Consider the following 23,958-nt stretch of genomic DNA (forward strand, 5'->3'; position numbering starts at 1 on the left):
AGCGGCAAACCAGACACCGGGGGCACCACAACCACCACAGAAGACCTCAGACCAGAATGGCCGCAGGTGGCCACTAAACCTAATTAAGCAAAATGTGAAAGTCACATGTGGCAGTAGACACATGTCAGGTGCTCACAGGCAGCCACCACGTGAGACACAGAGACCCCATCAGCAAGGAAAGATCCAGAGCGCCACCGCGGCCACCACTCGGGCTCTGGCAGCACAGCCTGGCCACTTCCCACAGAGACGCGCGCTCACTGGGTGTCCGGATCACGAGGCGCACATTAGAGGGAGGCACGCTATATAACAAACGATGCTGGCACGCTTCTACAAAGCAAAGGGCTGTTTCTAAAGCAGAGCCTGCCTGGGCAAACTGACAAGAGTGTGTGTCCAGCAACTCTTCTGTTACAACAACCGACCTAGGGAAAACACAGCCACACTGCTGAAGGCATCTGAGAGAAAGGCCTTTACCTGCTGCTCTGTAAGATCCGCCAAGTCCATCTTGTTGAGGACCAGCAAGTGAGGCTTAAGCCCAAGGGTTTCCTGAAACAAAGGGTTGCGGCCTGAAAGTGGGATGTGGCAAAATTAAGGTAAAAATTCCACCAAAGCTTTACCAGCCAACCAACTTTTTTTCTTGTCATCAGTGAACAAGTCGTCACATCTTGCCAATTCATTCCTCAAGTACAGGAGGAAAGCCGCAGCTGGCAGAACATTTGAACGGGGGTTTCATAGCCTACCTAGAGAATTCCACCGCTGCAGCCTACTGTCAGGCTTGAGTGACCCAGACACATGTATTAAAAGGAAGTTTCAAAGACACGCAGTCTGGACCCCACACCACAGATTCTGACTGGTCTGGAAAGGGGCCCAGCAATTCACATTTTAAAAAGCCTCCCCCAGATAATTCTAACATGTAATATGACTTCAGGCAGAGGGGCCTCCCCTGCTCTGTGAAAGGATATCCGGGCATCATGGACCTCGATGATACAGTCCACCAGCTTCAGGCTGCTCTTCATCTTCTTCAGCCCTGGAAAACAGAAGGACGCCTCAGCGAAGGAGCCCACAACCTTTCTAGAGTAATCGATTCAAGCTGAACCGTCCAGTATGACACGCCACCATAAATAACCTACAAAGCCCACATCTGAGTGAAGCGTACTAAGTAACAGTAACAGATAACATCCACTCAGCGCTTCCTCCAAGTTCCACACCCTTGGAATGGGAGACGGGGAGGCACCCCGCCAGAGGGTGGGCCATGTGTCAAAAGCCAGATGCGGTCTTCACCACCTGACTCATGGCTGACTCTGGGCGGAATATTTAACTGCCATGGGGTTTTGTGTGTTTTTTTTTTTTTTTTTTTTTTTTGAGATGGAGTCTCGCTCTGTCACCCAGGCTGGAGGGCAGTGGCGCGATCAGGGCTCACTGCAACCTCCGCCTGCCAGGTTCAAGTAATTCTCCTGCTTCAGCCTCCCAAGTAGCTGGAACTACAGGCAAGCGCCACCCCGCCCAGTTTTTTGTATTCTTAGTAGAGATGCGGTTTCACCATGCTGGCCAGGCTGGTCTCGATCTCCTGACCTCGTGATCCGCCCGCCTCGGCCTCCCAAAGTACTGGGATTACTGGCGTGAGGCACTGCGCCGGGCCTTTCCATTTCCACGGGTCTTTTTTTTTTTTTTTTGAGACGGAGTCTCGCTCTGTCGCCCAGGCTGGAGTGCAGTGGCCGGATCTCAGCTCACTGCAAGCTCTGCCTCGCGGGTTTATGCCATTCTCCTGCCTCAGCCTCCCGAGTAGCTGGGACTACAGGCGCCCGCCACCTCGCCCGGCTAGTTTTTGTATTTTTTAGTAGAGACGGAGTTTCACCGTGTTAGCCAGGATGGTCTCGATCTCCTGACCTCGTGATCCGCCCGTCTCGGCCTCCCAAAGTGCTGGGATGGCAGGCTTGAGCCATCGTGCCCGGCCCCACGGGTCTTAATCTGGGCTAGGAAACAGAGTAGCACTGGCTCATCAGGCCCCTGCCACCTTGTAGGAAAGATGACCATAGTCCCCTAACCAGGCATACCACACAAACCGAGATAACAAAGCTTCCAGCTTCCTTCCCCTCCAGTGTTGTCCAAAGACCGAGGACACAGCCTCAGACACCCATACGGACCCTTCTTCCCGCTCGGCCCCCAGTGCAGGCAGAGCCGAGGCGGGGTGGCCATCACAACATCCTAGAGGGGCTGGGCCGGCCCCAGCGGTCTTCTTGGGGCCGAACTGTGACAAACAGTAAGAAATTACCAAAGACGTTTAAGCAGGAAAACGACTCAATACATGAGTTAAAGCTGAACAGGTCCCTTCATGTCCACTGTTTCATTTAGTCCCCAAAAGACTCAGAAGTCTATCTTGTCAAGAACATGTGGAAACGGAGGCTTCGGGGGATTAAAGGGGCAGAAGGCACTTGCTGGGAACAGAGGACGGGGCGTCGGGCCAGAGGTCGGAGGTCAAGCAGGCCCCGGGCTCGCGGCTGCGTTGCGGGGGCACTCGCGGGAACGGGCCTCTCCCGCAGCTGCGCAGGAGAAGGCGTCTCGGCAGCTCCGGGAGCGGGTGAGACCGGGGAAGGAGGGAGACGAGGGAGGAAGGGGGGGCCCTCCCGGGGGCCCGCCCAGGACGACCGGGAGAGACAGGCGACGGCCGAAACGGGGGTGGGAGGGTAGCACAGGCGCCGCGGCCGTGGGCATGACCTTGCCTCTCCCCGCCGTGCCTCACCCTTGGCCATGTGGCCCGGGAACCAGCGCGCCACGTCGCGACCGCGCAGTAGGAAGTTCTCCCGCCAGGCGGCCTGGGCGGCGCTGCACAGCACGCGCGGGGCCAGTCTCATGGCGGCGCCGTCCCCGGAAACGCTCCCGCAGCGGACCTCCTCCGCGCCGCCGCGACCCGCCTCTCAGGTTCCGGCGTTCCAAGGTCCCGCAGCACGGCCCGCGCGTGCGCACCACGTCGCCTCCGCCCCTGGCGAAGCCCGGAGTGGGCGGGCCCCGGGCCCAGGGGGAGGGGCGAATGGTGGGCCGGGCGCCGGGGCGGGACTAGGAGGAGGCCCCGGGGACGGCTCGGGGTGGGGGGGTTTCGTGGGTTTAAGAAATTCGGACGTTAACATTCACTAAATATTAAAACTCATCGCTCTCCCTTAAGCATATCCTGAGTATAAGTGTAACAAAATTTAGCAATCTCTTTTTACAATTTGGTTAAAATCTCTCAAATACTTTAAATTTATCTTATAAATGTAATCTCTTCATTTTCTTTTTAAGTACTTACGGGTTTTTGTTTGTTTTGTTTTGTTTGAGACAGAGTCTTGCTCTGTTGCCCAAGAGTGCGGTGGCACGGTCTCGCTGGTTGCAACCTCAACTCCCGAGTTCAAGGGATTCTCCCACCTCAGCCTCCGGAGTATCTGGGATTACAGGCGCCCGCCACCATGCCCAGCTGATTTTATATTTTTAGTAGAGATGGAGTTCCACCATGTTGGCCAGGCTGGTCTCGAACTCCTGACCTCCAGTGATCTACCTGCCTGGGCCTCCCAAAATGCTCGGATTACAGGCATGAGCCACCTCACACAGCCTCAAGTACTTCAGGGTTTAATATAAAAAATAAACCATTTCCAAATACTGACTGCAGTTCTGTTAAATTAAACCAATTAATACAACGAAGCTGAAATATTCTCCACTGTCCAAGACTAGACATAAATGTAGTCGGATTTCAACTCTAAATCAGCAGTCAGCAACTGCTCAACTGCACACTGCATTACAAGAGTATTCCTCTACTGGAATTTTTATTTTTGAGACGGCGTCTCGCTCTGTCACCAGGCTGGAGTGCAGTGGCATGATCTTGGCTCACTGCAACCTCCGCCTCCTGGGCTCAAGCAATTCTCCTGCCTTAGTCTCCCGAGTAGCTGGGACTACAGGTGCACACCACCACGCCTGGCTAATTTTTTTATATTTTTAGTAGAGATGGGGTTTCGCCATGTTGGCCAGGCTGGTCTCAAACTCCTAACCTCAGATGATCTGCCCACCTCAGCCTCCCATAGTGCTGGAATTATAGGCATGAGCCATGGCACCCAGCCTCTACTGGAATTTTTTTAAACAAGCTACTGAAAATACCAAACATGCTCAAATTCTAAGTGCAAAAATATTGCCATGGTTCTGATATTCTTAAACCACTTAATACCCTAACGCCTACCTGTAAACATTTTTGCGCGTGAGAGACATGGCCCTTCTACGGAAGACAGAAGCCTTCCAGGTGGTTTCTGGGCTGAGTGGGGCAGTCAGGGCCTCCTGCTAGGTCAATATCCCCAACCCCCCTCCTCACCAAGCTGGTCCCTCACACCCAGAGGGGGCAGCCTGGGTCTTGCTGCCTTTGTCCCTGGGAGACAGAATTGATGAAACCTTAAATATCAACAGTAAAGATTTTTGTACTTGAAGGAAGCTGCATTCCCTCATGGTCCCAGGAGCACAAAACCACAATAAAACCCTGTGGAATTTGAATTTTTCTCACAGGCATCTGATGGGCAGGTGTCCCTGGAGAGACCAGTCTGGTGACACAGCAAATGCAGGTGGCAGGTGGGGCTGCTGGCTACAGAGAGAGGCTGGGGCTCAGGAGGCTTGGGGTCAGGGAACACCCTAGGAGGGGCGATTTGAACAGAGACCAGAGGGTGAGAAGAGAGGAGCCCTGCAGATCCAGGCTGGGGTGGAGGGGCCGGAGAGGGGCCTGGCTTCCCGGCACACTCACCCCAACACTGCCCAGCACCCCAGCACACTCACCCCATCACCACCCGGCACCCTACCACTGCCCACACCCCAACACCACCTGGTACCCCAGCACTGCCCACACCCCACACACTCCCCGGCATCCCAGCACACTCACCCCAACACTGCCCAGCACCCCAGCACCCTCACCCCAGCACTGCCCACACCCCACAGACTCCCCAGCTCCCATGGGCCGGGCACCCTGTTTCTCATTTCAGGCCTTATTAGGTATTCACTTCCTCCAGAAAACCCCCAGCCTCAGGGCAGGGCAGGGCACCCCTCATCTCCCCAGTGCCTGCGAACCTGCGAAGTGGGCGACTGATTGCAGCAGCAGTTGATGAGCAAGAGGAGGGTTGTCAGCTACGCCGTCATCCCAGGCAGCAGCCATGAGAAGGCAGGGGGACGAGAAGCAACTACAGGACCCAGAGTTCAGGGAACCCAGAGTGCGGGGCCACATGTGGTTGTGGGGATTGGAAACAAAAGGCCCTGTGTAACCTGGGCCTGGAGCAAGACAAAGACAACAGCAGCAGATGCTAGAGCCCCAAGGCAGGAAGGACAGGACAGCCTCGAGGCAGGAAGGACGGCTCTGGACGCTGTGGCTGTAATGTGCTTTATGTGCCCGGCATCTCCGTGAGCATCCGGTGTCTCAGCTCAAGTCAACCCTGGCCAGACTCCAATAACAGACACAAGAACTGAGAAGGTGGCCCCAGTTACCAAAAACCAGAGGACTCTCATTAACATCCCCAAATATCAAGCCAGATTGAAATCTGTCAGAGGAAACGAGGGTCCCAGCCTCCCCCGGCACAGGAAGAACAGAGTAGGCTGGGCTCAGCTAGAGCCTCGGCCTGGGCTGCTGCACCTGTGGGGCCCACAGACTGAGCAGGCGGTCAGCCTCCCTCCATCCCGACAGCAGAGCACCGTGCGTCGTGGAGTAAAACGTGCGATGTGTGGCTTCCCCTGCAAACAGGATCTGGAGCTGCAAAGAAGAGCCAGGGTTAGAATGGGGATGCAATTCAGATAGCAGGGTCTGGGCAGATAAACACACAGAAAATGGCTCACGAGCATCCACCAAGAGGTGGGAAAACACAGCTCACACACCTCCACTAACAGGCGAGAAAAGGGCTCGCGCGCGTACCCACCAACAGCCAGGAAAACGGCTCACACACATTCTCCAGTGGGCAGGAAAACAGCTCACACGTATCCATTAACAGCCAGGAAAACGTCTCACACGTATCCATCAACAGGCAGGAAAACGTCTCACACGTATCCATCAACAGGCAGGAAAACGTCTCACACGTATCCATCAACCGGCAGGAAAACGGCTCACACGTATCCATCAACAGCCAGGAAAACAGCTCACACGTATCCATCAACAGCCAGGAAAACGGCTCACACGTATCCACCAACAGGCAAGAAAACAGCTCACACACATTCACTAATGGGCGGGAAAACGGCTCACACATATCCATCAACCGGCAGGAAAACGGCTCACACGTATCCATCAACAGCCAGGAAAACGGCTCACACACATTCACTAATGGGCGGGAAAACGGCTCACACATATCCATCAACGGACAGAAAATGGCTCACACACATTCACCAACAGGCAGGAAAACAGTTCACACGTATCCATCAACAGCCAGGAAAACGGCTCACACGTATCCATCAACAGCCAGGAAAACGACTCACACGTATCCATCAACAGCCAGGAAAACGGCTCACACGTATCCACCAACGGGCAGGAAAACGGCTCACACACATTCACTAATGGGCGAGAAAGGAAGCGACTGCACCCCGCAGCTCAGGTGTGAACAGCATTTAGAGAAAAAAAGGTGGTGTAAACACTGAATAGTGATGTGGCCACAACTACTGGATCATATATGGGGAGGGTGGGGGAGGGATCTGGAAGTCGGGTGGGCAGAGGGGTGGAAGAAAGCTACAACCTTATCTGATGTAATGAGAAGTCAATTAATAACACCTGAAACTGAAAACGCAAGCAGCAACATTTCCAAGCAGGCTCACTGAAGAGAGATCATGAGCGGATTGGAAAACTGAACACTGACTAAATATTGGATAATACTGAGGAATGATTGTTAATTTTTAAGTGGATAAATAGTATCATAGTTATATGGTTTTATTTGTATGTTTTCTGAGACAGAGTCTTGCTCTGACACCCAGGCTGGAGTCCAGTGGCGCAGTCATAGCTTATCCAGCCTCAACTGGACCCAAGCCCGAGCAGCTGGGACTACAGTGCACGCTACCACGCCTGGCTACTTTTTTGTGTGTATGTGGAGACCAACTCTCACTATGTTGCCCAGGCTGGTCTCGAACTCTTGGCCTCAGCGAACCTCCTGCCTCGGCCTCCCAAAGCACTAGGATTACAGGTGTGAGCCACTGCCCTCGGCATCATAGTTTTTTACAAGCATGTCTTTATCTTTTAGAGACAGGCACCAAAATATCCCCAGGTGAATGTCCTGTGTGCGATGTGCTTAGTAAGTAAGGGCGGGGGGCAGGTGGGGAGCAGGCTTGACTCAGGGGAAGCCTGGTGGGCACTCAAAGGTTCTACCTACTTTTGTGTGTTTGACATTTTGCATAGGAAATATTTCTCAAAAAGTGGTAGCAGAAACATGTTTTTAGAGATGCAGCAAACTTAGCGTCAGAGTCAGCTGGGAGCGCGGTCTGGGAGGGGCAAAAGGGGCTCCAGCTGCTGTGTTGGTTTTACTTTATTTTGTTAGCACTGCAGAATTCTCTGACTTTTTAAGCTATATGTGTGTATGACTCTCACAAAAACCATACATTTAAAAATTATTCTTAGTTTCAACAAGAAAATGGCTTCCGGCCGGGCGCGGTGGCTCAAGCCTGTAATCCCAGCACTTTGGGAGGCCCAGACGGGCGGATCACGAGGTCAGGAGATCGAGACCATCCTGGCTAACACAGCGAAACCCCGTCTCTACTAAAAAATACAAAAAACTAGCCGGGCGAGGTGGTGGGCGTCTGTAGTCCCAGCTACTCGGGAGGCTGAGGCAGGAGAATGGCGTGAACCCGGGAGGCAGAGCTTGTAGTGAGCTGAGATCCGGCCACTGCACTCCAGCCTGGGCGACAGAGTGAGACTCCGTCTCAAAAAAAAAAAAGAAAATGGCTTCTGAGTCTGGGGTCCCAGCCCACCCGTCACTGGTGGGTGCTCCTGCAGCACTGAGACTCAGCAGGGGCCTCTGCAGCCTGACCCACACCCCCGACTGGGGCACGCCACATACCTGGGCACCGGCGCCATCTGCAGGGAGGGGCTGAGCCAGCAGGTCCAGGTCGCCCCCAGTGCTGCCCACGGCCACGTAGCTGTAGGAGCCCCGAGTGTACGGGGCACTGTGCCAGCGAGACCGCAGGACGCTCTTAGGCGCGGGGAGCCGTGGGTTTCCTGAGCCACAGAGACACTGCATGTTAACCGAGAACTCTCACCCACAGGTCTGCAACTGTTTGTGTCATTTTTGAAGATTGAGCAGTTTAATGTGAAAGACGCTACACGGGAAAAAACCGAGCAGCAGAGTGCATCAGGAGAGGCCCTTCCTGCCGACCCTGACCCGAGAACAGCAGGCCGGGACCCGGGGCCTGTGACAGCAGCGTGCTACTGTTTCCGAGCCTTGGGTTCCTCCTCTGTAAAAATCTGATCAAGGACAACGGCATTTATTTCGGTGGCAGAAGTAGGAAGTGTTTGCGAAGTCATTTCAGTTCCTCGGAGGTAAGAACTGTTACTGACCCCACTAACATGAGGAAGGATGGTCCCTGGAGATGTACAGAGTCAGCCAAATTTAGTTCTTCTCTGTTCTGAAAAGCCTAGTTTCTGTTTAGAGATCAACCAGTAACAAGCAGAGGCAGGAACTGGCGTGTGTGGTGAGTACCTGTCACTCTCCGGAGCACTTGGGTGAGACACAGAAGTACTTCTTCATCCGACAGAGTCTCCATGAACTCGGACTCAAGCCCAGCAATGAACCCACAGAGAACGTGGACAGACCTGCATGGAGAAAGAGACCCGTGGATGGCGGCGTCCGGCCCAGCTCTCGGCCCACGTCTCTCAGCAAGGAGCCTCTAATGGAGCAGCGGCCCCTGAGGCACAAAGAGCCATCCCCCACAGAGTGTCCCTCAGGCAGCAGTTCTCAGAGTGTGTGCTGCAAAGTCCTGCGGTCCGAAGACCCTGCAGACGCTAAGACAGCGTTTGCTGTTTCCACCACACCAACATTTGCACCTGTGCAAGAACTGTCCCTTAGCAGAATCAAGGCAGCAACCAGACCCACACTCGCCTGCAGGTGTTCCCACCACCACACAAGCGGGTTACAAAATGCTGCTTTTTGCAGCCGTAAAAGAACGAGATCATGTCCTTTGTAGGGACATGGATGGAGCTGGAGGCCATTATCCTCAGCAAACTAACACAGGAACAGAAAAGCAGACAGCACATGTTTTCCCTTTCAAGTGGGAGCTAAAGATGAGAACACACACTGGGGCCTGCGGGAGGGTGGAGGATGGGAGGAGGGAGAGGAGCAGGAGCAATAACTAATGGGTACTAGGTTTAATTCCTGGGTGATGAACTAATCTGTACAGCAAACCCCCATGACACACGGTTAGCTATATAACAAACCTGCACGGCTACCCCTGCCTCTGAATATAAAAGTTAAAATATATATATTAAAAAATAAATAAAAATGCTGCTTTCACTTGAGAATGTCCTTGATAGGCAGTAAAAGTTACTAATTTTATTAAATCTTGACCCTCAAGTTCTTGTCTTTTTAACTATCTGCGTGGAGGGTAAGGCACGGTGGCTCATGCCTGTAATCCCAGCACTTTGGGAGGCCGAGGCAGGCAGATCACAAGGTCAGGAGCTCGAGACCAGCCTGGCCAATATGGTGAAATCCAGCCTCTAATAAAAATAAAAAATTGGCCGGGCGCAGTGGCTCAAGCTGTAATCCCAGCACTTTGGGAGGCCGAGACGGGCGGATCACGAGGTCAGGAGATCGAGACCATCCTGGCTAACACAGTGAAACCCCGCCTCTACTATAAAATACAAAAATCTAGCCGGGCGAGGTGGCGGGCGCCTGTAGTCCCAGCTACTCGGGAGGCTGAGGCAGGAGAATGGCGTAAACCCGGGAGGCGGAGCTTGCAGTGAGCTTAGATCCGGCCACTGCACTCCAGCCCGACGACAGAGCGAGACTCCGTCTCAAAAAAATAAATAAATAAATAAATAAAAATAAAAAATAAAATAAAAAATTAGCCTGGCATGGTTGTGGGAGCCTGTAGTCCCAGCTACTCGGGAGGCTAAGGCAGGAGAATGGCGTGAACCCGGGAGGTGGAGCTTGCAGTGAGCCAAGACTGTGCCACTGCACTCCAGCCTGGGCAACAAGAGAGAGACTCCGTCTCAAAAAATAATAATAATCTGTGTGGAGAAGCAGGATCCACGTAGAACACTCCTGCTGCGTGTGGTGCACAGTGGCCGTGGAGGACTCACCCTGCACAAGCTCATTCCTGGCAGGGCTGGCTCAGAACTCGGGAGAGCACTGGACAGACAAACCACAGTCTGGTATTTGGCAACATTTTCTTGAAAATGAGCAAAGTGCCTCTGTCACAGGAAAACAACTAACAAATAGTATTTATAGACAATGACAAAGTTTAAGCTCTCAAGCAAAAATTGCAATTTTAGAAAAGCTTGTTTCTGCCACCAACAGCATCACAGCTTCCCAATAGCGAAAGACTTTTCTGAGATCAGCGGTATGTTAATAAATTTGGTTTTTTTATATCGTATAATGAAATGTATCAATATTTGGAAGACTACATGAACCAGTATATATATATTTTTTCTTTTATTAAGACAGGGCCTCGCTCTGTTGCCCAGGCTGGAGTTCAGTGGCTTGATCACAAGTCACTGCAACCTCTACCTCCTGGGCTCAAGCAATCCTCCCGCCTCAGCCTCCCAGTAGCTGGGACCACAGGCACATACCATCATGTCTGGCTATTTTTTTGTATTTTTGGTAGAGACGGGGTCTCGCTATGTTGCCCAGGCTGGTCTTGAACTCCTGAGTTCAAGCTATCTGCACACCTTGGCCTTCCAAAGTGCTGGAATTACCGGCATGAGCCACCATACCCAGCCTAGTATTTTCCAAATGACTAAAGTCATGGATAGGTAAAAGATCCATTTGAAGTGCAAGACAGACAAATAGATTTCAGTGTCACAGAAGACAAAAAATTCACCAGTGTGCTCTCCGATTTCATATTTGGCCAACCTTTAAGGAACTACTAATACTTCTTGACTTTTGGTGTAGTATCAAAGAATACCCACAATCATTTGAAAAGCTATTTAAATATCACTCCTTTGGCTGGGCACAGTGGTTCACGCCTGTAATTCCAGTACTTTGGGAGGCCAAGGTGGGCAGATCACTTGAGGTCAGGAGTTTGAGACCAGCCTGACCAACATGGAGAAAGCTTGTCTCTGCTAAAAATACTAAATTATCCGAGCGTGGTGGCGCATGCCTGTAATCCCAGCTACTGGGGAGGCTGAGGTAGGAGAAATGCCTGAACTCCCCAGCTACTGGGGAGGCAGAGGTTGCAATAAGCCAAGATCGAGCTATTGCACTCCAGCCTGGGTGACAAGAGCAAAACTCCATCTCATAAAATAAATAAATACATAAATACATAAATAAATAAGTTTCACTCCTTCTTCCAACCACATATCCATGTAGATTCAGATTTTCTTCCTATCTTTCAACCAAAATAAAACATCACCACAGAATGAATGCAGAGGAGGCCTAAGAACCCAGATGTCTTCTATTAAGTGTAACACTAAAGAGTTTTGCAAAAAAGGCCGGGCATGGTGGTTCACATCTGTAATCCCAGCACTTTGGGAGGCCGAGGTGGGCGGACCACTTGAGGCCAGGAGTTCGAGACCAGCCTGGCCAACATGTCAAAACCCTGTCTCTACTAAAATTACAAAAATTAGCTGGGCATGGTGGCGCATACCTGTAATTCCAGCTATTCAGGAGGCTGAGGCAGGAGAATCACTTGAATCCAGGAGGCAGAGGTTGCAGTGAGCCAAGATCACACCACTGCATTCCATGCATTCCAGCCTGGGTGACAGGGAGATCTTGTCTCAAAAAAAAAAAAAAAGTTTTGCAGAAAAGACAAAACTGCTGCCACCCTTCATTAAATTTTAAGAAAATGTTCATTAAAAAATGTTATTTATACTAACATGGAATAGGTTTGTTACTATCATCTCAAATAATAATTTAATTTATCATGTGGTGGCCGGGCGGTGGCTCACGCCTGTAACCCCAGCACTTTGGGAGGCCAAGGCGGGCGGTTCACGAGGTCAGGAGATTGAGACCATCCTGGCTAACATGGTGAAACACCGTCTCTACTAAAATACAAAAAATTAGCCAGGCGTGGTGGCGGGCGCCTGTAGTCCCAGCTACTTTGGAGGCTGAGGCAGGAGAATGGCGTGAACCCGGGAGGTGGAGCTTGCAGTAGCCAAGATCGCACCACTGCACTCCAGCCTGGGCGACAGAGCGAGACTCCGTCTCAAAAAAAAAAAAAAAAAATTAATTTATCATGGGGTACATTTACAGATATGACTCACATAAACAAAAGCTCTTTGAGATCCCCAACCCTTTGCAGGTATATAAAAGGATGGGATAGCTACCACCCCATGCCACAGACAGGGTCCCACCAAATCACTCAGGATCCCACTGATGTCCTAAGCAAGAGAGCACAGGAGGTGGGGCTGGGGCTAGGGCAGGTGTCTACACAGTCACCCACCCGGCTGCCCACCAGCAACCCAGGCCTATCTCAACACCTGGAATGCCAGTTTTCTTTCTTTTTCTTTTTCTTTTTTTTTTTTTTAAGACAGAGTTTTGCTCTTGTTGCCCAGGCTGGAGTGCTGTGGCACAATCTCAGCTCACTGCAACCTCCGCCTCCCAGGTTCAAGCGATTGTCCTGCCTCAGCCTCCTGAGTAGCTGTGATTACAGGTGCCCACCACCACACCCAGCTAATTTTGTGTATTTTTAGTGGAGACGGGGTTTCATCATGTTGGCCAGGCTGGTCTCGAACTCCTGACCTCAGGTGATCCACCCCCTCAGCCTCCCAAAGTGCAGGGATGACAGGTGTGAGCCACTGCATCTGGCCGGAATGCCAGTTTTCTCTTCAGCGTGAAGGAGACACACAGGCTTCCCCCATCCTGTGCAGGGCTAGTCTGCAGCCTGCAGCCTCCTGCTCCCAGTGGACGGCGGCTATGAACCGTCTGGCAGGCATGCCCTACACTCCCACCCCATCCCAGGCCTTTCAGAACAAGAACTCAGTGCCCCCTCCTGCGGCATCTCTCAATGGAAACGTGGAATTATATCTGCCATCTGACTACAACAGGCTGTCTTTGTGTTTTAATCTTGCTGGAAAAGTCAGTCCCTCCATCCCCACATCACTCATGGGATTATCTCCTGAATCACTATGTGGTCTGTGTATGCTGTTTCTAAGAGGGCCAGCCCATACAAGTGAGCCCTTCCTCTATGGGTCTACGATTCCATTACTTCTAGGAATGTTTCCTTCAATTATTTCATCCTGGTTAAGTATTGTCTCCCCAGGTATGGGCAGATGGTGTTTCAAAGATCTTCTGTATCTACAAGCCCCAGCTCCCTGCAACATTCCAATAAACGCGTTCCCACTGACTGAAGACTGAGCCTGCCTGCAAGTCCACAGACACATTCTGGGCCCTGAGGGATGCTGACAACCTGCATACAGCAGGGCACCATCTGTCCCCGCAGGGGTCAGGCCCAGGTGCAGCCAGCACCTGGGGGGGCTCATGGGATCCCTACCCATTGAACCCCAGAAATGCCCTGCAGTGAACGGACACACTGCTGCATCCTCCATCAGATGAAGGCCTATGAGCCAGCTACTCACAGAGCCTCTCAGGGAGCAAACGTACGCGAAGGCGGGCAGGACCACAAAGCCAATGAGCTTCCGGAACCAGGCGTCCTGCAGCGCAGGGGCAGCGTCCTCCAGGGGCGACGTGTCGTCCCACACCAGCTGGATCAGCTGGCAGTCAGGCTCCCAGAAGGGCTCCTCAAACTCCAGGAAGATTTTATTATTGGTCCCGAACCCTATCTTCCTGATGGCTTCTGCCTTCTCAGCCGGCAGTGGAGGGTCAAAGAAGGTGTCCAGATGTTCCTTAAGAAAACCTGGAATTCAGAATTGGACTCTACTTACATCCTTGGAAGTCCTGTCTGTCCAGACCTTGGACCCAGCAATTTCCCCTGCTGGGATTTATCCTACAGACACATTCACACAAGCAGTTTTACTTTTTTCTCCTTGTTTCTGAGATAGAGTCTTGCTCTGCTGCCCAGGCTAGAGTGCACGCAGCATCACGATCAGGGCTCGCTGCAGCCTTGACCTCCCTGGCTCAAGCAATCCTCCCACCTTGGCCTCCCAAACTGCTGGGATTACAGGCGTGAGCCACCGTTCCCTACCTTTCACACAAGTGTTTTTTGTTTTTTGGGTTTTCCTTTTTTTTTTTGAGATGGATTCTTGCTCTGTCGCCCAAGCTGGAATGCAATGATGTGATCTCGGCTCACTGCAACCTCTGCCTCCCAGTTCTAGCAATTCTCCTGCCTCAGCTTCCCAAGTAGCTGGGATTTCAGACACCCACCACCATGCCCAGCTAATTTTTCTATTTTTAGTAGAGATGGGGTCTCGCCATGTTGGTTAGACTGGTCTTGAACTCCTGACCTCAGGTGATCCACCCGCCTCAGCCTCCCAAAGTGCTGGGATTACAGGCATGAGCCACCCTGCCTGGCCATCACAAGTGTTTTTAAGTGCACATGTAAAACTGCATGAAATAGAAACATGAAGACCACCTAACTTTCCATCTGTACTTATGAAATAATGACAAGAAAACACTGCATGGCAAATTAAGTGGCTCCTTTTTTTTTTGAGATGGAGTTTCGCGCTGGTCGCCCAGGCTGGAGTGCAATGGCACGATCTCAGCTCACTGCAACCTCTGCCTCCTGGGTTCAAGCAATTCTCCTGTCTCAGCCTCCTGAGTAGCTGGGATTACAAGCACCCAACGGCTAATTTTTGTGAATTGGCTCCTTATAAACAAAATGCTCGCTCAAGCCTGTAATCCCAGCACTTTGGGAGGCCGAGACGGGCGGATCACGAGGTCAGGAGATCGAGACCATCCTGGCTAACACGGTGAAACCCCGTCTCTACTAAAAAAAATACAAAAACTAGCCAGGCGAGGTGGCGGGCGCCTGTAGTCCCAGCTCCTCGGGAGGCTGAGGCAGGAGAATGGCGTAAACCCGGAAGGCGGAGCTTGCAGTGAGCTGAGATCCGGCCACTGCACTCCAGTCCAGGCGACAGAGCGAGACTCCGCCTCAAAAAAAAAAAAAAAAAAAAAAAATGCTCACAGTTGTAACAATGTATCTACTGAAAATGTCCCCGGTGATCAGCACTTAGCAGGCCCTGCAGCTACATACTCCAAACAAGTATGAACAAAGTCACTGGAGGGAAACAAAAAAGAGCGCTGGAGATCTCTGTGTGCTGATTTGGAAACACTGACAAGTTCTATTACAGAAAAAAAAAAAAAGAGGCAAACTGAGCAGCAGATTTTTGGGTTTGTTTTGTTTGTTTGTTTGTTTTTGAGACAGAGTCTCACTCTGTCACCCAGGCTGGAGTGCAGTGGCACCATCTCAGCTCATGAGCTACAACCTCCGCCTCCTGGGTTCAAGCAATTCTCCTGCCTCAGCCTCTCAAGTAGCGGGGATTACAGGTGCCTGCCATCATGACCAGCTAATTTTTGGATTTTTAGAAAAGACAAGGTTTCACCATGTTGACCAGGCTGGTCTCGAACTCCTGACCTCAGGTGATCCGCCTGCCTCCGCTTCCCAAAGTGCTGAGATTACAGGCATAAGCCACCACGCCCAGCCAGCAGCAGATGTTCATGTGGGGACGATGACTGCATCTCTGGGAAACAGCAGTGAGGTCTGAGTGCTCATCCCTGCCCCGGAGAGGGCACAGCCACCCCTTGGAGACAGGAGTTAGGGCTGCAGAGGCTCTTGCTTTTCATCACAACCTTCAGTCACACCTAGATTTCCAAGTGAGTGCCGGCACTTGCTAGCTTTGTGAACTTGGGCAATTAAATAACTTCTACTTGCCTAGATGTTCAAATCTGTCAAATGGGGGATGGTGACAGACACCTCCCAAGGCTGCCTGAGGAGTCAATGAGATAACTCAGGCAGAGACCCATGGCAGCGTGAAACCGTGTGGAACAAATGTCCAGTTGACAGCAATTATCCTAGTAACTCTGTTTTCAACCATCTCCACCTTTCACAAAACAGCTTCAAACCACCTCTACTCGAGGACAGATCTAAATCACCAGATCTAGAATTAAACAGAATTATACACATGGCTCCTTCAACAGGTCACCCCAGGCCTGACCTTGAGACCAGGCTTTTCATGCCTTTTCCTGTCTCCAGCAAAGTGCAGTGTGGTTAATCTCCAAGGTCGTCCCAATCCTAACGGTCACCTCCAAGCAAGCAGGACACATACTTACGTTTTTTCTTACAGCAAAACCCTTAATTCCAAAGCACGCAATTGCTGCAAAACATAACAGAACCATTCCTTCCATCTATCTGGAAATTATTAGAATGAAAATGTGAGCTTCGTACACAAGCAAACGCCCCAGAGCCAACTGAGGCGGGCACTTGGGATGGGGATCTGGGCTGAAAACCTGACCTACCTAAGGGCACGGTGACGATGACATGGTGCACTGGGAACCGGTCTCCATCCTCACACTCTACCAACACTGGAAAGGTCTCCCCGGGAAGGGCTGCCTCCTGGAAGGACCCGTTCCAGTGGATGGTCTTCACAGGCTTCTCAAAAACGACCGTGTCTTCCGGCAGGGAGGCCACCATGCAGTTTGTGAGCCCTTGGTAGCCCCTAGGAAGACAAAAGTGCTGGTTTCGTAGAGGCCCAGTCCCTGGAAGGGCAGGACTGGTGGAAATACCTGCTCCGAGTTCCCACCCGCATCAAAGGTAGCTGCAGGTAGCTCTCCATCACTTGGGGCCAGCGTGGAGGGCAGCTCCACTCTGTGGTTTTCCACTGCAAGGACGCTCATACCTGCCCTCCAGGCCGTAAGGGAGGGTTCAGTGGGCACAGAGCTCCCAAAGCAATTTACCAGAACTAGGGCTTCCTCCTTACCACCCCAGAGTTCCTGACTCACAAATGCCCATCGCCTGGCCAGGAGCCTTGGGGACAACACCGGGGTGACGTCTAGAGAGTGAGGGGACAGCCCGAGGAGGGTCTCACCTGTACCTGGTACCCAGCAGCCACCCTGCTCCAGGGATGTCGGGCCCCCTCTGCAGTCGAAGCCCCTCATAAATACAGGAGCAAGAGAAGCCTTTCCTTCTGTTTTTTTTTTTTTCTTTTGAGACAGAGTCTCACTCTGTCGCCCAGGCTTGGAGTGCAATGGCATGGCATTGGCTCACTGCAACCTCCATCTCCCAGGTTCAAGCAATTCTCCTGCCTCAGCCTCCCGAGTAGCTGGGACTACAGGCACGGGCCCACACACCTGGCTAATTTTTGTATTTTTAGTAGAGATGAGGGTTTACCATGTTGGCCAGGCTGTTCTTGAACTCCTGACCTCGTGATCTGCCCACCTTGGCCTCCCAAAGTGCTGGGATTACAGGAGTGAGCCACCACGCCTGGCCTTACCTTTTGTATTTTAACCACCTTCTCTCAGAAATAACTTTTTTGGCTTAAATGAGCAAAACTAGAGAAACGAGGAACCAGTCCGTCTGAATGGGGACGACAAATGGTCTCCTGTCCCTCCCATACCCAAGCAAGAGCAGAGAATGGCCAACCCCGGGCCCAGGGAGCCTGGTGGGAGGAGCCTGGTGGGAGGACTGGCGGCGGCTGGGACTCAGGCACGCACTTAGAAAAGGTGCAGTCCAGACCCGGCAGCACGGTGTACTCCCCAAAGGGTGCAAGGGCCACCAGGTCCATGCTGTGGGTGCCGCTCACACAGCATTCCAGGTTGAAGAAGGAGCTCAAGACGGCCAGCTTCAGCTTCCTGGTCTCCTCATCCTCTGTCCAGCCGGTCACGTGCTGGCCAATCTCCTTCTTGAGGTACTCCCCGACGCTGGGCACCGGGGTCTCCGCAGCATGCAGGAACTCCCGGGTCTGGTCTATCAGGCCGTAGAAGAGAGTCGCCATCTCCGCCACCAGTTGGAGGCTCACGCGGGCCCCGGAGCTGGCGTAGCTCACGGAGGGCAGGCCCACGTGACCCCCGGTCTCCACCAGCTGGTTCTCCTCGGACAGCTCCTTCTCCCCCAGCAGCCCGTACTCAGCAGCCAGCTGGAAGACGGGGTTGCCCCGGGAGGGCCCATGGATCCAGTGCGCGCCCACCTCCACCACGCCACCTGCGAGGGGACAGCAGATGCCACCTGGGGGTTGCTTTCTCAGAACGGTCACTCCGAGCCCTTCTCCTGGGCCACGCCCACGCTGGCCTTCCCAAGTAGGATGTGACCACACTGTCCCCAAGAGCCCTGTGGTCCCCAAGGGCAGGGCCCTGTCAGACCTAGTTTAAGGGGAGCACCTGGGCAGGAGAGCACTTGTCGGGCGGTCTGGACCACAGAGAGGGGTGCAGGGTGGGCGTACTCCGGGGCTGGGTGGGGGGTCTGTGGGGCACAACCAGGGAGGCCTTGTGGAGCCGGAGGTCGCCTTCCCTGGCCGGCGCCCTCCTGACTAACTCTGAGCCCTGAGTTTCGGGGCGGTGAACTCTGGCCGATTAAGCGAGCGGGGATTTCCTCGGGGAGCCCGGTAAGGCGGCCGGGCCGGTCAGCTGCGCTCAGGGCTGGTGGGGGCCGGCGAGCTCGCGCGCAACCGGTTGGGTTCCGGGAGGGGCTCCGGGAGGGGCGGTTACCGAAGCTGCGCTCCGAGCGGATGCGGCCCCCGGCGCGGGCCGTGGCCTCCAGGACCCGCAGGTGCGGGAAAGCGGAGTGGCCGCAGAGTCTCTGCGCCGCGCCCAACCCCGCGATGCCGCCGCCCACCACCAGCACCCGGCGGCCGCCCGGAGCCTCCCCGACGCTGCCAGTCGCCTCCATCGTCCGGTCCGGGCAGTCCGAGGGCTTCCGAGTAGCCGGGAGGTCTGCCGCTCTCGCAGGAGGCCGGAGGCGGGGCGAGGGGGCGGGGACAGGGCGGGAAGGGGCGGGGACAGGGCGGGAAGGGGCGGGGACAGGCGGGCCCCACAGTGCGCCTGGGCCTGCGCGAGCCTCTGGACTGGGCCCGGGTCTCGGAGGGAAGCTCCCCGCGTGGGAAGGCCCGCGTGGGAAGGCCCGCGAGGCCAGGCGTCAGGGAGCGTCCCGCGCTGCCGGCCGGTGCGCGCGAGCGTCCCCACGGAGGGAGAAGCCGGCCGGCCGGGCCAGAGTCTCCTCCAAGGGAGACGAGGGCGCAGCGAGCGCTTCCCGCAGGTACCCGCTTCGAGTGCCGAGGCGCAGTGGGCCTGGGGGTGCCACGGTGTCAAGGATGGGACCTGGGAGAGCTTAATGCGTCCGGAGGGGGCTGTGAGAGCCTCCAGCAACGCCAGCGAGCCCTCAGTTCGCGTGTGCGCGCGCCTGCGTGTGCGTTTGTGGTCACAGGTCTGCAGGGACACAGGACCAAAGCACAAAGTTCACACGCAAAGTACAAAGTTCAGAAGCCGAGGGCAAGTGCAGAAACGTTCCTCGCCCCCTCCCAGCTTCCGGAGAAGTTGAGCGCACACCCAGGCACGCCTGTATTTCTGGAGAATTCCCCCGGTGCAGGCGGCCGCGTTTTCTACTGCATCGCAGTCCGCAGGGGTTGGAAACGCTCCTGCCCTGTTTTCAGGGGCGTCCCCGCCTCCTGAGCCCCCGTCCTCTGCGGAGGGGCCGCGCGCTCAAGTTTGCCAGTGTGAGCTTTACCCTTCGCTCTCGGCGTGGACCCCCTGAGCCGTGTCTTCCTTTCCTTTGATTCCCTCTCGTCCCAGCTGGAAAAAAGGCTCCCGGAAGGGTGACCTGGTGTCGCTGGATTCCACTCCCCATCACTCCCTAGCCAACCCCGCGAGCTGAGCTCCAGGCAGGGAGAGGTGCGGGTGCCTGGGACACGGGCTGACTCCCTGGGTGGTGGCGGTCAGGGGTCGAGCGTCCTTTGTCCCTCAGGGGCCCCCAGCGCCAGGAGGCGACGCTGGATGCAGTGGCCATCTCCTCCTGTCGCCAGGCCAGGGGGAACCCAGGGCGGCTCCTGGGTCAGCAGAGCCAGCTCTCCACCAGGCTGACCCACCTGACATCCCCAGACTAAGGAAAAAAGGGCTGCCCCACCCCCATAGTCGGATGGCAAGTGTTAGGGGTGCAGTCCCCGCCACTAGTGTCCCCTGTTCTGCCTGAGCAGGACTCTCTCTTACTCACTGCTTTTGGGCCTGAAGCAGAGCCAACGGCTCAGTGAGGGCTTCATTCTGAGGTCCCTGGCGTGCACCACGGAAGCACAGCGGGACCACGCACCCACCTGCCCCAGCTCCCCAGTGGAAGTCCTGAGATGGCAGATTAAATACTCTGGGGTCCTGAATTCCACAGATGAACTGGGTCCCCCGCGGCTATGGCCAAGGGGACAGCCCACTCCCTGGTGGGACCGTCTGAAATCAAGCTGCTTCTCTGGCCGCAGGGCCCAGCTCACTGCCCAGACACAGGAGCACATCGCCCTGCACACGACTGGGTGGGCACGGCTGTGAGGGATGCCACCCCGTGCCTCAGGCCTCCTGCACGGGCTTGGGCCTCCCCACTCTGGGTGGACAGGCTACTTTGGCCCCTCAGCCTCTGGGGACTGCTGCCATTTTCAATACAGTGTCAGGACCATCCGGTCAGCCAGCTCCTCCAGCACCAAGACTCCCCTGTGTCCTCATTCTCCTGGGCCATTACAGTCGGCCAGGGCACAGCCTTTGCTGGAAGGCCGTCCAGTCTGGGCTCTGGTCAGGCATCGATGTCCCCCAGGCACCTGGCCTCACCTCGCGTTGGGACAGCCTCTGCAAGATGGAACAGGAAGGGTCTGGCTTTGCCTCTGTCACCTCCTCCTGGTCCATCATGTCCTCCTGGCCAGCCCATTCCTGGTTCCTGCAGGGAGCCCAGCCCGAAGGGGACCTGAGAGATTCTAACTTAATTCTAGTTCAGCCTCCCGGATCCTCTTGTGGAGCAGCAGGATCCCATAAAAGCAGGAACTACTTGGCTCAGCAACTTGCTGGCCAAGCCTCCCCACAGCGGCCCACACAGGCCAGAGGTAAACATGCCCATGCCCCACAGCCAGAATGCCTGGTGCAAGGAGGGGTGATTGTGGTGACTGAAATGGGAACTCTGGCTTGATGGCTCGGAGAGAAGACATGGACCCCAAGAGCTGCAGGTTGGTGACAACCGATGCACTCTTTGTCCCCTAGACATAGTGCCACAGCCTGAATCAAATAGCACCTGCTGCTGGCACTCTGACCTAGGGCTGGGTCAGTCACCTGTTCCCCTTGCTCTGAAATGGAGAGCACATGTGACCACGGCCAGTCCTGGACAATCCCGCCGTGCCAGAGCCACCAGCTGGAACACACGGACACAACCTCTTTTCTGTCTGATTGGTACAAGGTATGTGCTGCTTCTAGCTCCAGAGCGCCTTGGGTGATGCCACCTATGGTGATCAAGGTGGCAGATACCCATGTGGCTTTGACTGAATCAAGCTTGTTGATTTTTTTAAATAGCTTTATTGATACAGACATCATGCTGTAAGACTTCTCCCGTTTAAAGTATCCAATTCAATGGTGTTCAGTTTAGTTACAGAGTTGTGCAACTGTCACCATCATCCAGTTTAGAACTTTTTTTTTTTTTTTGAGATGGAGTCTTGTTCTGTTGCCCAGACTGGAGTGCAGTGACACTACCTTGGCTCACTGCAACCTCTGCCTTCCAGGTTTAAGCAGTTCTCCTGCCTCAGCCTCCCGAGTAGCCGGAATTACAGGTGCGTGCCACTATGCCCAGCTCATTTTTGTATTTTTAGGAGAGACAGGGTTTCACCATGTTGGACCAAGCTGGTCTCGAACACCTGACCTCAGGTGATCCACCCGTCTTGGCCTCCCAAAGTGCTGGGATTACAGGCATGAACCACCGCACCCAGCCCCAAGCTTAGAACATTTTCATCACCCTAAAAAGCAAATGGGGATACCCCTCAGCAGTCACCCCCACTGCCCCCTCCCTCCAGCCCCTAGTGACCACTCATCTAGTTTCTGTCTCTATGGATGTGCCTGTCCTGTACATTTCATAGAAATGGAATCATTCAATGCATGGCCTTTGTGTCTGGCTTTTTTCACTGAGCATAACATTTTCAAGGCTTGTCCATTTTGTAATGTGTATTAGCGCTTCTTTCTTTTTTACTCCTGAATACGGTCCATTGTATAGTCTCATTCATTCTAATGTATCCGTTGTTTGGATATATGACATTTTGTTTGTCCATTCATGAGTTGATGGACAACTGGTTTTTCCCCACTTTTTGGCTATTGTGAATAATGTTGCTATGAACATTCATGTCTAAATTTTTGTGGACATTTGTCTTCATTTCTCTGGGGCGTACACCTAAGAGTGGAGTTGCTGTTTGACCTTTTGAGGAAACAACAGACTGTTTTCCAAAGTGACTGCACCATTTTCCCTTCCCACTGGCAGTGCACCAGCGTTCCGCTGCTCACATCCCCCACAACACTGTGACTGTTGGGCTTTTTATTGCAGCAGGCGTGCCGTCGTATCATTGAGGTGTCAGTTTGCATTCCCTAATGATTCGTGATGCTGAGCTTATCTGACATTGATTATCTTCACTGGAGGAATGTCTGTTCAGTCCTCTCACTATCTTGGTAGTGTCCTTTCAGACATAAAATTTTTAAATTTTGGTGAAATCCAATTTACATATGTTCTCCCTTTGTTGCTTGTGCTTTTGTTGCTAAACTGCTTGATGGAGGAGAGGATGGGAGCTGCCTGGCCTCCTGGGTCGTTAGAAAGGAAACCTCTTGGCGGGCACAGTGGTCCACTCCTGTAATCCCAGCACTTGTGGGAGGCCGAGGCCAGTGGATCACTTGAGGTCAGGAGTTCAAGAATAGCCTGGCCAACATGGCAAAACTCCAGACTCTACTAAAAAACTACAAATATTAGCCGGGCATGGTGGTAAGCACCTGTAGTCCCAACTACTTAGGAGGCTGAGGCAGGAGAATCACTTGAACCCGGGAGGCGCAAGCTACAATGAGCCGAGATCACACCACTGCATTCCAGCCTGGGTGACAGCGAGACAAGAAAGGAAAGAAGAGAGAAGAAGGAAGGAAGGAAATAAACCTCTTTTCTGTTTGAGCCATTTCATTTTGGGCCTGTCTGTCCCAGAGGTTTAACTACACTAATACAGAGCATCTTTTAGTAAAGGTTTGTTGTTGATTTGTTTCTACTTACACAAGATGTCTTCATTTTACCCTCAGTCTTGAAATAAAATTTTGGTGCGTGTTCATTTTTGGTTTGAGTTGAATTATTTTCTTGAACATAGTGAGGCAGGAGAACAGGGTCTGGAGACCAATTCATGCTGACTCTCTAGAACTAAATCGAATGGAAACACTTCCCGCTATGACAGGAACTATCCTCTCCATTTACATAGGGCTACACCAAATAACCAATGGAAACCTCTAGAAGGTATTTACACCCCCAAAAACTCTGTAATGGGGCTCTTGAGCCCCTATGCTCAGCCGCTCCCACACTGTGGAGTTACTTTCCTTTTCTTGTTCCTTTTTTGAGACAAAGTCTCGCTCTATCACCCGTGCTGGAGTGCAGTGGTGCGATCTTGGCTCATTGCAACCTCCACCTCCTGGATTCAAGCGATTCTTCTGCCTCAGCCTCCCAAGTAGCTGAGACTACAAGTGTGCACCACCATGCCCGGCTAATTTTTGCATTTTTAGTGGGGGGGGGTTCACCATGTTGGCCAGACTGGTCTCGAACTCCTGACCTCAGGTGATCTGCCTGCCTTGGCCTCCCAAAGTGCTGGGATTGTAAGCATGAGCCACCGCGCCCGGTCATACATTTGTTTTCCATAAATCTCGCTTTTGTTACTTCCTTCTTTCCTTGCATTTTGTCCACTTCTTTGTTCAAGACGTCAATAAACTGCACACC

The 23,958-nt window shown here is 53.4% G+C and overlaps 2 protein-coding genes across 5 annotated transcripts in view; both read right to left on the reverse strand.

The window, feature by feature from the left end:
- Positions 1-3,871, reverse strand: part of MTG1 (mitochondrial ribosome associated GTPase 1) — a 24,003-nt gene extending 20,132 nt beyond the window's left edge. The window contains exons 1-3 of the mRNA XM_033209564.1: positions 2,738-3,871; positions 960-1,024; positions 472-576 (exon numbers count right to left, since the gene is read on the reverse strand). Coding sequence (XP_033065455.1) covers positions 472-576; positions 960-1,024; positions 2,738-2,849 — 282 coding nt within the window. The 5' untranslated portion in view covers positions 2,850-3,871. The remainder of the gene's footprint in view (positions 1-471; positions 577-959; positions 1,025-2,737) is intronic.
- Positions 508-19,014, reverse strand: PAOX (polyamine oxidase). Of its 4 annotated transcripts, XM_033209561.1 has the most exons (9): positions 18,711-18,985; positions 17,721-18,207; positions 16,527-16,726; positions 13,716-13,968; positions 8,658-8,770; positions 8,019-8,176; positions 5,624-5,740; positions 960-1,024; positions 508-576 (listed from the first exon to the last, which is right to left on the reverse strand). In XM_033209561.1, the coding sequence occupies exons 1-8, from the start codon at positions 18,889-18,891 to the stop codon at positions 1,019-1,021; spliced, it is 1,515 nt and encodes a 504-aa protein (XP_033065452.1). In that variant the 5' UTR covers positions 18,892-18,985; the 3' UTR covers positions 508-576; positions 960-1,018. The 4 variants fall into 4 exon arrangements, with proteins under 4 accessions (XP_033065452.1, XP_033065451.1, XP_033065453.1 ...); XM_033209560.1 differs by lacking the exons at positions 508-576; positions 960-1,024 and having other exon boundaries at positions 5,359-5,740; positions 18,711-19,014; XM_033209562.1 differs by lacking the exons at positions 508-576; positions 960-1,024 and having other exon boundaries at positions 5,361-5,740; positions 13,691-13,968; positions 18,711-18,986.
- Positions 19,015-23,958: the final 4,944 nt, after the last annotated feature.

This window comes from Trachypithecus francoisi, unplaced genomic scaffold (genome assembly GCF_009764315.1).
Source record: "Trachypithecus francoisi isolate TF-2019V2 unplaced genomic scaffold, Tfra_2.0 Lachesis_group9, whole genome shotgun sequence".
Lineage (NCBI taxonomy): Eukaryota > Metazoa > Chordata > Mammalia > Primates > Cercopithecidae > Trachypithecus > Trachypithecus francoisi.

Excerpts from the sequence above, each read along its gene's own strand:
- PAOX (XM_033209560.1), bottom strand. The coding sequence starts at position 18,891 with ATGGAGGCGACTGGCAGCGTCGGGGAGGCTCCGGGCGGCCGCCGGGTG. Across the intron at positions 16,727-17,720 it reads CTGGACTGCACCTTTTCTAA|GGGCTACCAAGGGCTCACAA; the intron begins GTGCGTGCCTGA and ends TTGTCTTCCTAG. Across the intron at positions 8,177-8,657 it reads AGTGCTCCGGAGAGTGACAG|GAAACCCACGGCTCCCCGCG; the intron begins GTACTCACCACA and ends TCTGTGGCTCAG.